Genomic DNA, 14,837 nt, shown 5'->3' on the forward strand with positions numbered 1-14,837 from the left:
TCCAAGAGCCAGAAAAAATGCATCCACATTAAGCAATGCAGGATCTCCTGGCGCCAGAGAGAAAGCCCAATCTTGAGGGTCGCCGCGCAACAAGGAGATAACAATTTTAACTTGCTGAGCGGAATCACCAGAGGAACGAGGTCTCAGACATAGAAATAACTTACAATTATTCTTAAAATTTAGAAACCTAGATCTATCTCCAGAAAACAACTCAGGAATGGGTATCTTTGGTTCTGACATAGGGCTATGAATAACAAAATCCTGAATACTTTGCACCCGTGCAGTAAGATGATCCACACTAGAAGTCAGAGTCTGAACATTCATGTCTGCAGCTGAGCTCAAAACCACCCAGAGTTCAAGGGGATGAAAGAAGCTAAACAGACTGCAGCAAAGGAAAAGCGGGAGGAAAAAAAAAAAAAAATGTACTCAGGTCTTCTTTTTATCCCACTTCTGCGATGCATTAAACACTTTTTGGCCTGCTATACTGTTATGATCCTTAGTGGTTGAGGATCACAAATTACTCCAGCTAAGTAACAAGCATAGGACAAGCTCTAGGGAGGTGGCAAACTGGACTGACCGCAAATCTGAACCTATCCAAACACACTAGAAGTAGCCGGTGAACGTGCCTAAAAATCCTAGACGTCTCAAGCCAGCCTGAGGAACTAACTACCCCTAGAGAGAAAGAAAAGACCTCTCTTGCCTCCAGAGAAATAATCCCCAAAGATATAGAAGCCCCCAACAGATAATAACGGTGAGGTAAGAGGAAGGCACATATACAGGGGTGAAAGCAGATTCAGCAAATGAGGCCCACTAATACTAGATAGCAGAAAATAGAAAAGGGAATCTATGCGGTCAGTAAAAAACCCTTACAAAATATCCACTCTGAGATTTCAAGAACCCCCGCACCAACTAACGGTGTGGGGGGAGAAACTCAGTCCCCTAGAGCAACCAGCAAGTGAGGAAATCACATTTTAGCGAGCTGGACTAAAAAACATAATGAACACTGATAATCAAAAAATGATCAAACAAAAACTTAGCTTGTCTTGGAGACACTGGGAGCAAGGTAGACACAAGGAATCTGAAGAGCACTGAATACTTTGATAGCAGGCAAGGAACTGAGTCTCCAGGTGAGCTAAATAGGAAACCAACCAAGGATAACGAACCAGCTGATGCAGCCAACCTGCAGAAAGACAACACTACACAGTACCGCTTGTGACCACTAGAGGGAGCTCAAAAATAGAATTCACAACACACCCCCTCCTGTACACATCACATAAGATCACCCCCTCCTGTACACATCATATAAGATCACCCCTTCCTGTACATATAACATAAGATCACCCCTCCTGTACACATCATGTAGGATCACCCCGTCCTGTACATATAACATAAGATCACCCCTCCTGTACACATCACATAAGATCACCTCCCTCCTGTACATATAACATAAGATCACCCCCCTCCTGTACTTATATCATAAGATCACCTCCTCCTGTACACATCACATAAGATCACCCCCCTCCTGTACACATCGTATAAGATCACCCCCTCCTGTACATATAACATAAGATCACCCACTCCTGTAAACATCCTATAAGATCCCCCCTTCCTGTTCACTGTCACTTTATATAAGATCACCCCCTTCTGTACACATCATATATGATCACCCCCTCCTGTACACATCATATAAGATCATCCCCTCCTGTACATATAACATAAGATCACCCCCTCCTATACACATCATATAAGATCACCCCCTCCTGTACATATAACATAAGATCACCTCCCTCCTGTACACATCATATAAGATCACCCCCTCCTGTACATATAACATAAGATCACCTCCCTCCTGTACACATCATATAAGATCACCCCCTCCTGTACATATACCATAAGATCACCCCCTCCTGTACACATCACATAAGATCACCCCCCTCCTATACACATCATATAAGATCACCTCCTCCTGTACATATAACATAAGATCACCCCCTCCTATATACATCATATAAGATCACCCCCTCCTGTACACATCACATAAGATCACCACCCTCCTGTACACATCATATAAGATCACCCCCTCCTGTACACATCATATAAGATCACACCCTCCTGTACATATAACATAAGATCACCCACTCTTGTACACATCACATAAGATCACCCCCTCCTGTAAACATCATATAAGATCACCCTCTCCTGTACATATATAACATAAGATCACCTCCTCCCGTACACATCATATAAGATCACCCCCTCCTATACACATCATATAAGATCACCCCTTCCTGTACATATAACATAAGATCACCCCCTCCTGTACACATCAAATAAGATCACCCCCTTCTGTACACATCATATAAGATCACCTCCTCCTGTACATATAACATAAGATCACCCCCTTCTGTACACATCAAATAAGATCACCCCCTCCTGTACACATCATATAAGATCACCCCCTCCTGTACATATAACATAAGATCACCCCCTCCTGTACACATCACATAAGATCACCCCCTCCTGTACACATCACATAAGATCACCACCCTCCTGTACACATCATATAAGATCACCCCCTCCTGTACACATCACATAAGATCACCCCCTCCTGTACCTATAACATAAGATCACCCCCTCCTGTACACATCATATAAGATCACCCCCTCCTGTACATATAACATAAGATCACCACCCTCCTGTACACATCACATATGATCACCCCCTCCTGTACACATCATATAAGATCACCTCTCCCTGTACACATTGTAGACAAGCACCGTTCTTCTGTACATGTAACATGACATATAGGATCATCCTCTTACTTTACATATCTTATAACATTATTATCCTTTTCCTGTTATCATTACATATGATTTCTTCCTCATGTTCTCATCATATAAGATCACTATCCAATTTACATACAGTATTATATAAGATCATTTTCCCCCTGTATACAATATAATAGCATTGTCCTCCTGTACATATTATATATCACCATTTTCCCATATACATTATATAAGATCACCATCTACATGTACACATCAATCACCCTAATATAATATCACACTTCTCCTGTAAACATCATAGAAGATCAGCATCTTCTTCTGTGCATCATATACATACGATTCTCCTCGAATACAGTAACAGCACCCTCATCCTGTACATATAACACAGTCCTCCACTATACATCATGTACACATCATATAAGATAATCGTCCTCATGGATACATCATAAAGGATCATCTGCTTCCTTTGCACATCATATGAGATGATCTTTCTCCTGTATACATTATATAAGATCTCCCCACTTCTGCACATATCATTCATGATGATTATTATTTCATGTTAGTACCATATAAGATTACCTTCCTATTACACATGTGTAACATCAGCTCAGTGCTGCCGATATTACAGAAGTGCACACCACATAACATAAGATGCCCCTCCAAGAGTGGACATAACGTACAATCACCCCTGTAGTGTACACCTGGAATGATGTCCCCCTGAAATAGACGTGTAAGATCACCTTCCGTAATTTTAACACCTGTACACTCACAGGCCTCCTGTTCACATCATATAAAATCACCCTCCTCCTGTATACAGCATATGAGACCACTCACCCCATACATTATAGTGAAAGATCATCATTCTCCTATACACATTATATAAGATCACCCTCCTTTTTTACACATCATAAAACATCATATAAGACCAGCCTCCTACACATTATATAAGATCCCCCCCTCCTATATACTGTATATCATATAAGATCACCCCCCTCCTATACACATCATATACGATCACCCCCTCCTATACATATCATATAAGATCACCCCCTCCTTTACATATCATATAAGATCACCCCCTCCTATACATATAATATCAGATCACCCCCTCCTGTACACATCATATAAGATCACCCCCTCCTTTACACATTATATACGATCACCCCCTCCTGTACACATCATAAAAGATCACCCCCTCCTTTACACATTATATACGATCACCCCCTCCTGTACACATCATAAAAGATCACCCCCTAACGTACATATGATAGAAGATCACCCCCTCCTGTACACATCATATATGATCACCCCCTCCTGTACACATCATATATGATCACCTCCCCTCCTTTATGTATGATATAAGATCACTCTCCACTTGCTCACATCTCTTGTAGACACCACATTTTGCAGGCTGCACCCTCTGCTGTACACATTCCCCTCCACACACTGCTCTCTCCCTGTATTGTTGTGGAAGTGTATGGGTATGTGCACACGTTCAGGATTTCTTGCAGAAATTTCCTGACAATTACCAGACATTTCTGCCAGAAATCCACATGCGTTTTTTTCGCGTTTTTTACGCTTTTTTTTGCGTTGTTTCCCAATGCATTAAAAAGCGGGAAAAACACAAAAAATCTGCAAAATTAATGAACATGCTGCTTTTTTTACTGTGATGCGTTTTTTTCACGGAAAAAAACGCATCATGTGCACAAAAATTGCAGAATGCATTCTAAATGATAGGATCCATATGTATGCGTTTTTTATGCGTTTTTATCGTGAAAAAAACGTGAAAAATTCTGAATGTGTCCACATAACCTAACATCGCCTTTACTGCACACATCACCCCCATAATGTACATATAATGTAAATCCTCCTCCTTGTGTATATATAAGATCTCCCCAATGCTTCACATATCATTCATGATTATTATTTCATGTTGGTACAATATAAGATCACCCCCCATTACACATATGTAACACCAGCTCAGTGCTGCCGATATTACAGAAGTGCACACCATATAACATAAGATGTCCCTCCAAGAGTGGACATAATGTACAATCACTGCTTTACTGTACACACGATACAAGACCACCCTCCACTGGAAATGTGTAACATCACCTTCCTCCTTTACACATCGCGTACAATCACCCATGTACTGTACACACGGTATAAGGCCACCATCCACATTCATTCATCCTGTACACACACACATCTAATGGATATCTTACATATTAACCCTTGTTTAGTGCACATTATGTACGATTACGCCTCTATATAAATGATAAAACGCCAACTTCCACCGATATATATGAAAGACTAACCTGTCCTCTTATACGACTTGTACACTGTTCCATCTAATGTACATGCTACACATTTTCTACATCTAAGAATATAAGATCACCTCCTTCTGTACACATCATATAAGATCACCTCCTTCTGTACACATCATATAAGATCACCCCCTCCTGTACACATCATATATGATCACCCCCTCCTGTACACATCATATAAGATCACCTCCTTCTGTACACATCATATATGATCACCCCCTCCTGTACACATCCTATATGATCACCCCCTCCTTTAACACATCATATATGATCACCCCCTTCTGTGCACATCATATATGATCACCCCCCTCCTGTACACATCATATATGATCACCCCCCTCCTGTACACATCATATATGATCACCCCCCTCCTGTACACATCATATATGATCACCCCCTCCTGTACACATCATATAAGATCACCCCCTCCTGTACACATCATATAAGATCTCCCCCTCCTGTACACATCATATATGATCACCCCCTCCTGTACACATCCTATAAGATCACCCCCTCCTGTACACATCATATAAGATCACCTCCTTCTGTACACATCATATATGATCACCCCCTCCTGTACACATCCTATATGATCTCCCCCTCCTTTAACACATCATATATGATCACCCCCTTCTGTGCACATCATATATGATCGCCCCCCTCCTGTACACATCATATATGATCACCCCCCTCCTGTACACATCATATATGATCACCCCCCTCCTGTACACATCATATATGATCACCCCCTCCTGTACACATCATATAAGATCACCTCCTTCTGTACACATCGTATATGATCACCCCCTCCTGTACACATCATATATGATTACCCCCTTCTGTACACATCATATATGATCACCCCCTCCTGTACACATCATATAAGATCACCCCCTCCTGTACACATCATATAAGATCTCCCCCTCCTGGACACATCATATAAGATCACCTCCTTCTGTACACATCGTATATGATCACCCCCTCCTGTACACATCATATATGATCACCTCCTTCTGTACACATCATATATGATCACCCCCTCCTGTACACATCATATAAGATCACCCCCTCCTGTACACATCATATAAGATCTCCCCCTCCTGTACACATCATATATGATCACCCCCTTCTGTACACATCATATATGATCACCCCCTCCTGTACACATCATATAAGATCATCCCCTCCTGTACACATCATATAAGATCTCCCCCTCCTGTACACATCATATATGATCACCCCCTCCTGTACACATCATATAAGATCACCTCCTCCTGTACACATCATGTAAGATCACCCCCTCCTGTACACATCATATATGATCACCCCTCCTGTACACATCATATGTGATCACCCCCTCCTGTACACATCATATAAGATCACCTCCTCCTGTACACATCATGTAAGATCACCTACTCCTGTACACATCATATATGATCACCCCCTCCTGTACACATCATATATGGTCACCCCCTTCTGTACACATCATATATGATCACCCCCCTCCTGTACATATAACATAAGATCGCCCCCCTCCTGTACACATCATATAAGATCACCTCCTCCTGTACACATCATATAAGATCACCCCCTCCTGTACACATCATATAAGATCACCTCCTCCTGTACACATCATATATGATCACCCCTCCTGTACACATCATATAAGATCACCTCCTCCTGTACACATCATATATGATCACCCCTCCTCTACACATCATATATGATCACCCCCTCCTGTACACATCATACATGATCACCCCTTCCTGTTCACTGTCACATTATATAAGATCTCCTCCTGTACACATCATGTAAGATCACCCCCTCCTGTACACATCATATGTGATCACCCCCTCCTGTACACATCATATAAGATCACCCCCTCCTGTACACATCATATATGATCACCCCCTCCTGTACACATCATATATGATCACCCCCTCCTGTACACATCATATAAGATCACCTCCTCCTGTACACATCATATATGATCACCCCTCCTCTACACATCATATATGATCACCCCCTCCTGTACACATCATACATGATCACCCCTTCCTGTTCACTGTCACATTATATAAGATCTCCTCCTGTACACATCATGTAAGATCACCCCCTCCTGTACACATCATATATGATCACCTCCTCCTGTACACATCATATATGATCACCCCTCCTGTACACATCATATAAGATCACCTCCTCCTGTACACATCATATAAGATCACCACTCCTGTACACATCATATATGATCACCCCTCCTGTACACATCATATAAGATCACCCCCTCCTGTACACATCATATATGATCACCCCTCCTGTACACATCATATAAGATCACCTCCTCCTGTACACATCATATATGATCACCCCCTCCTCTACACATCATATAAGATCACCCCCTCCTGTACACATCATATATGATCACCCCTCCTGTACACATCATATAAGATCACCTCCTCCTGTACACATCATATATGATCACCACTCCTGTACACATCATGTAAGATCACCCCCTCCTGTACACATCATATGTGATCACCCCCTCCTGTACACATCATGTAAGATCACCCCCTCCTGTACACATCATATATGATCACCTTCTCCTGTACACATCATATATGGTCACCCCCTTCTGTACACATCATATAAGATCACCCCCTCCTGTACACATCATATATGATCACCCCCTCCTGTACACATCATATAAGATCTCCCCCTCCTGTACACATCATATATGATCACCCCCTCCTGTACACATTATATATGATCACCCCCTCCTGTACACATCATATATGATCACCCCTCCTGTACACATCATATATGATCACCCCCTCCTGTACACATCATATAAGATCTCCCCCTCCTGTACACATCATATATGATCACCCCCTCCTGTACACATCATATATGATCACCCCCTCCTGTACACATCATATATGATCACCCCTCCTGTACACATCATATATGATCACCCCTCCTGTACACATCATATAAGATCTCCCCCTCCTGTACACAACATATATGATCACCCCCCTCCTGTACACATCATATATGATCACCCCCTCCTGTACACATCATATATGATCACCCCTCCTGTACACATCATATAAGATCTCCCCCTCCTGTACACATCATATATGATCACCCCCTCCTGTACACAACATATATGATCACCCCTCCTGTACACATCATATAAGATCTCCCCCTCCTGTACACATCATATATGATCACCCCTCCTGTACACATCATATAAGATCACCCCCTCCTGTACACATCATATATGATCACCCCCCTCCTGTACACATTAAGATCTCCCCCTCCTGTACACATCATATATGATCACCCCTCCTGTACACATCATATAAGATCACCCCCTCCTGTACACATCATATATGATCACCCCCCTCCTGTACACATTAAGATCTCCCCCTCCTGTACACATCATATATGATCACCCCTCCTGTACACATCATATAAGATCACCCCCTCCTGTACACATCATATATGATCACCCCCCTCCTGTACACATTAAGATCTCCCCCTCCTGTACACATCATATATGATCACCCCCTCCTGTACACATTAAGATCTCCCCCTCCTGTACACAACATATATGATCACCCCCCTCCTGTACACATCATATATGATCACCCCTCCTGTACACATCATATAAGATCACCCCCTCCTGTACACATCATATATGATCACCCCCCTCCTGTACACATTAAGATCTCCCCCTCCTGTACACATCATATATGATCACCCCCTCCTGTACACATTAAGATCTCCCCCTCCTGTACACAACATATATGATCACCCCCTCCTGTACACATCATATAAGATCACCCCTCCTGTACACATCATATAAGATCACCCCTCCTGTACACATCATATAAGATCACCCCTTCCTGTTCACTGTCACATTATATAAGATCACCCTCTCTATTTGCACATGATATAAGATCGCCCTCCTCTTGCACACATCATGTTTGCTCACCCCTGTACTGTACACATCCTGTCAGATCCCCCTCCTCCTGCCTCCACCACCGCAGCTGTAGATAGTAACATAACCCTTTACCCACCACATCTCAGCTCGAACAATGATGCCCCATGATTCCCTATCCATTTGTGAGCTGTTCCTCCCTTCCCTAAATCCCAGAACCGTTCTCTTTCACAACCTTCTATTAATCCTTTCAAGTCCACAGCTCGGAGCAGACGCGCCCCTCTCCCGTAGCCTGTGGTTAATTTAACCCTCTTAGCTCCCTGCCTTCTTCTCAGCCTGCCTACAGTTCTCTTTCATTTCTCGCCTTCCCTCGATAACGCTTAACCCATTCCTTCCTCCTTGCCTTACATTTTTCCCTTCCCGATGCTTAACCCTTCTCATTCTGATGTCCTCTCAGCCCTTGATCTACTTTGTTCTGACCCAATATTTACTATTTGCATTCTGCATCCTGCGTTCATTGTACAGGCAGTCTTGCAATTTTGTAACTACACGCTGTTCCTCCCGTCATGTCACCTATCCAATGACTGCCACCTTTAAAACCTCCGTTCACATCTATATGTAATGCTCATATGATAGGTATTTAATTTCAGCCACCGCTCTTGCTTTTTAAGTTTAACCCTTCACTGCTATCATTAATTCGCCTTTACCTTTTCTTACATATTCACCGGTATAGTAAATATTTACCTAGTAACTAGGATGAAAAGATATTTACATTCTATACCCATCATCGGAAATCAAATACATCATGTCATATGTGTAATATGTATAATATATAGAAAAAGGAGAATCACTGACTGTGACAATAGCAACACAAAACACACAAACACAAATCAGATCTACCAATTTATAGACAACACAGAACATCATAGAGGTCTGATGAATACTTAGAGTGTCTAAGCGCCGTTTCCAGCCCTTGGCTGAGCTCTGTTGTTCGGGTAGGATAGTAGAGACGGAAAAATTCACGCTTAGACTCCGGCTTCTCTTTATTATATGATCGAAAAAAAGAAAAAGGAAAAAAAAAATTGGTAGATATAAATCTCCACGAGCTGTGCTGAATAATGCTAAAAAAAAAGGATTAGTAATAATTGTGCAAAAAAAAAAAAAAAATCAGAACAAAAGATGAAAAATAAGAGAGGATGTTAGGAGAGAATCGTGCAGTAAAATGTAGGGATGCTTGGCCCCCTGCTCACTGGGCACAATGGAGATTGACTAGCTTATATTTCTGAGTAGGGGCTGCTTGGAAGGTACCACTGAGCCCGGGCTGACAGGCTCGCTCTGCTGTGTGCCTAAGAGAAAGAACACACACAAACCCCACACCCACCCCCCCTCAGTCTGCCGGGGAGTTGAGCCGGCCCTGCCTGTTTAAACGGAAAGGACACAGATCCTGTCTGTTCAATGTATAAAAAAAAAGCCCGATCAGAGCAGGGAGAGAGAGGGGGAGACAGAGAGTGTGTATGTGTGCGAGAGAGAGAATCACCGTGTTACAGAGAGAAAAGCCAACAGGATCCTCTATGTATATAAAGATGGCCACGTTAGCTAACGGACAAGCAGACAATAGCAGCCTGAACAGCAATCACAGCAACCCAAACACCAACGGGCACATGAACGGATTAAACCACAGTCCCGGGAGCACTTCCACCATCCCTATGAAGGATCACGATGCCATCAAGCTCTTCATTGGGCAGATCCCCCGCAATCTGGACGAAAAGGACCTGAAGCCTCTGTTTGAGGAGTTCGGCAAGATCTACGAGCTGACAGTGCTGAAGGACAGGTTCACTGGAATGCACAAAGGTCAGCTGCCTGCTTAACTTTTCTGCCGGCGCATGTGGGGAGGGCTGGCTGGGATGGGGGGCTTTGCGGTTTAGGCAGAGAACATTGCTAGGAGTGGGAGAAGATCTGCCTGCCGCTTATCCCTTTAACTTTGTGACTACACATCTGGGTAAGGCATAGGGTAAGGAGCTGTCCACTCAGTCTAGTGCTGTACTTAGGGAAAGGAGCTGTCCACTCAGTCTAGTGCTGTACTTAGGGAAAGGAGCTGTCCACTCAGTCTAGTGCTGTACTTAGGGAAAGGAGCTGTCCACTCAGATCGGTGCTGAACTAAGAGATCAGAGCTGTCCACTCAGCGTGGTGCTGAACTAAGAGAAAGGAGTTGTCCGGATGAAGGGGCAGCCTTTAAATCATCTTTTAACTTTGTGACTGCACATCTGGAAACAGCAGTAGATGCAAACAATTTGTCAGTACAGCCACTATTCAGTGATAGACTTAAATCTCTTTTTACTCCATACTAGGGAAGGGATCTGCCAACTCAGCCTAGCACTGAAGTGAGGGAAATGAGCTGTCCACTCATTATGGTGCTAAACTGAGGAACAGGAGTTGTCTACTAGTTTTGGTGCTAAACTGAGAGAAAGGAACTGGCCACTCATCCCAGTGCTAAAGGGAGGGAAAGAAGCTATCTGCTAAGCCTAGTAGTAAAGTGAGGGAAAGGAGCTGTCCACCATTCCTGGTCCTCAATTAAAGAAGGAGCTATCCACTCATCATGGTGCTAAACTGAGGGAAAGGAGCTACTGTATCCATTTAACCTAGTGCTGAACTGAGGGAAAGGAGCTGTCCACCCTTCCACATGCTCAACTGAGGGAAAGGAGTTATCTATTCAGTCTATTTCTGAACTGAGGGAAAGCAGCTACTGTATGTACTTAGCTTAGTGCTGAATCGAGGGAAACAAGCTGTCCACCCACCCTGGTGAAAAACTCAGGGGAAGGAACTGTCTGCTCAGTCTAGGGCTGAACTGAAGAAGAGGAGCTGTGCATTCAGCCTAGTCCTGAATTGAGGTAAAGGAGCTGTCCACTCAACATAGTCCTGAACTGAGGGAAATGAGCTGTCCTCTCAGCCTAGTACTAAACTGAGGGAAAGGAGCTGTCCACTCAGTCTAGACCTGAATTGAGGTAAAAGAGCTGTCCATGCAGCCTAGTACTGAACTGAGGGGAAGGAGCTGTCCATGCAGCCTAGTACTGAGCTGAGTGGAAGGAGCTGTCCACGCAGCCTAGTACTGAGCTGAGGGGAAGGAGCTGTCTACACAGCCTAGTACTGAACTGAGGGGAAGGAGCTGTCCATGCAGCCTAGTACTGAGCAGAGGGGAAGGAGCTGTCCATGCAGCCTAGTACTGAGCAGAGGGGAAGGAGCTGTCCACGCACCCTAGTACTGAGCTGAGGGGAAGGAGCTGTCCATGCAGCCTAGTACTGAGCTGAGTGGAAGGAGCTGTCCACGCAGCCTAGTACTGAGCTGAGGGGAAGGAGCTGTCTACGCAGCCTAGTACTGAACTGAGGGGAAGGAGCTGTCCATGCAGCCTAGTACTGAGCTGAGGGGAAGGAGCTGTCCATGCAGCCTAGTACTGAGCTGAGGGGAAGGAGCTGTTCACACAGCCTAGTACTGAGCTGAGGGGAAGGAGCTGTCCATGCAGCCTAATACTGAGCTGAGGGGAAGGAGCTGTCCATGCAGCCTAGTACTGAGCTGAGGGGAAGGAGCTGTCCACGCAGGCTAGTGCTGAACTGAGGGGAAGGAGCTGTTCACTCTGCCTAGTGCTGAACAGAGGAGCAGGAGTTGTCCAGATGAACGGGCAGCCTTTAAATCCTCTTTTTACTTTGTGACTGCACATCTGGAAAGAGCAATAGATGGATAAGATCTGTCAGTAAAGCCACAACATAACAACAGGCTTAATTCTCTTTTTTGTACTCTGTGACTGCATATCTGGGAAAGAGATAGATGGAGAAAGGGCTGTCCATGATGTTGGAACAGGTCTTACAATATTAAATCACCCTTCACTTTGTCATTACACATGTGGCTATGGGGTAAAATGAGTGCATATTAAATCTAAAATGCAATATATTAAATTCTGTCATTTTACACGCTCGCAGAAATACATTTGAAAAATTAATGGTGCTTATGTTATTTAATTTATCAAGCAAGAATAAATGAAATAAACCATGGAGTAATATATTGAGTTGCATATAATAAAATCCTTGTAATCCCGGCAGAGCGGCTGCTGTCCCCTGCCCTGGTGCTGAAGTGGCTGTTTTAAAAGCCCCTTTATTTAGTCACTAAGTATCCACTAGCTTAGGCAAAGCGACTTTAGTAGCTGTCCATAGAAGCAGTTCTGCTGAAGCGGCTCCTTTAACTTTGTGCTGCACATCTGGCAAGCAGAGTGAGAGGGAACTGAAAGGCAGAGCGGGAACAAGGCTTCATACCACCTCCCAGACGCAAGCTCTACACAAAAGAATACACATTTCTATAAATTCTTTGCATGATAGAAGGAAAATGATATAGGCTAAGTGCTTACTTTGCACTCATGCAGATACCATGCTCCCTTTTTTTCCTGCATAAAGGCCACTATCATGTAAACTTTACTACATTGTGCCAGGCATCTTACGATACTAGACAATACATGGGCTGGTTCAATCACAAGCTACTGCTCCCCCAATGCTCAAATGGAGCATAAATGCAATTACGTTAAAATAAATGATTATTCTACAGTTCTGAATTATCTTGTACTGAAAGGGGAAGAAATTACATCAGGAAATGATGTTGATGGTAATTATAATATCATATTAACAAGAATAAAAACATTATTGCATTACGTTGAAGAAGAAGCCTGTCAGTCATGAAGAGCAATAAAAGCTTGCCTGTATTTCTCCACCATGTGGCAAGTGTTACCTGCCGCTCGGCAGTGTTTGAGAGCAGTGCAACTCACTATCTAATCCATGGGATCCAGATATATCATAAAATAGCGAGGTAAAACACTTCAAATTGGGATTTTATATAACGTGGTGGTCTTTACCCAGAAGAGAAAGTCAACTACTGCAAGTCAATGCTGTGTCCAAGCCGGATTGTCGTAAGATCTGTCAAAGCAGCATTAGCATTTGAGCTGGAAGAATTGCCCAGTTTAATCATCAAAAGGCGATATTTTACAACCGAACGTGGACAAATATCCTCCAATTAAAGCTTTACCAGGCAGTCGGACATTTTTAGAAAATAAATAAATAAATAAATAAGACATTATATTGTTCCTATTAGAGGAACACACCCTACTGTTGTTCATGACCAAGTACATCAAGTTTCTTATTCTTTAGATTCCAAATATAGCATTCGCTCGTCAAAAATAATTGGGGCCGACGAGTTGAATGGATGCATGGATTATAGAATAAATACAGAATTTGCAGATTGGCCCTTTGCATTTAGGGAACTATCTAAAAATCCAATTTGAGGAGTGATTAAACAGAATTGAATATAACATTATTCAAGGGTTAACTTTGCCAGATTGCTGCAAGTAGTAGCCTTAGAATCTCATGGTATAAGTGAACAATACCCGATACCTTACACAGTGCTTTATCCAAAGGCTTTGCCTAGATTGAAAACAGTTCAAACTCTTATTACTCATTCTGGGGTATATCTGATTTATTAGCTAATCCTGATAAAAATGTGCCTCTGGCAAGCAGAAAAAATTACTTGCTTGCCCTTGGTGATTAATTGTTGCGAGGTCTAAGCATGACAACTGTGTGAAGAATGAGACTTGTTTTTGGCTTCCAGTCTTTTTTTTTTTGACCGGCTACATACAGTAGGAAAAAAAAAGTATCAACTCAATGGTCTTTTTTTTTAAATTCTCCGTGGGTGAGACGCTCTTAGCGAAATCTTTCACCTTCCTTGATTTTCTATGTGCACTAGATA

General features: G+C 43.0%; 1 protein-coding gene across 29 annotated transcripts in view; it reads left to right on the forward strand.

Annotated features, from left to right (window-relative positions):
• The first annotated feature begins 10,260 nt into the window (after positions 1 to 10,260).
• CELF4 (CUGBP Elav-like family member 4) overlaps positions 10,261 to 14,837 on the forward strand; it is a 1,364,246-nt gene continuing 1,359,669 nt past the window's right edge. For 5 of the 29 annotated variants that reach the window (XR_013221179.1, XR_013221181.1, XM_077284042.1 and 2 more), the window contains exon 1: positions 10,510 to 10,910. Coding sequence is in view for 24 of the 29 variants with exons in the window: in XM_077284042.1 (XP_077140157.1) it covers positions 10,574 to 10,910 (337 nt within the window). In the remaining 5 variants the exon portion in view is untranslated. Of the gene's footprint in view, positions 10,911 to 14,837 lie in introns of all 29 variants that reach the window. The other 24 variants (XM_077283953.1, XM_077284010.1, XM_077283962.1 and 21 more) reach the window with 11 other exon arrangements.

This window comes from Ranitomeya variabilis, chromosome 1 (assembly GCF_051348905.1).
Source record: "Ranitomeya variabilis isolate aRanVar5 chromosome 1, aRanVar5.hap1, whole genome shotgun sequence".
Classification (NCBI taxonomy): Eukaryota; Metazoa; Chordata; class Amphibia; order Anura; family Dendrobatidae; genus Ranitomeya; species Ranitomeya variabilis.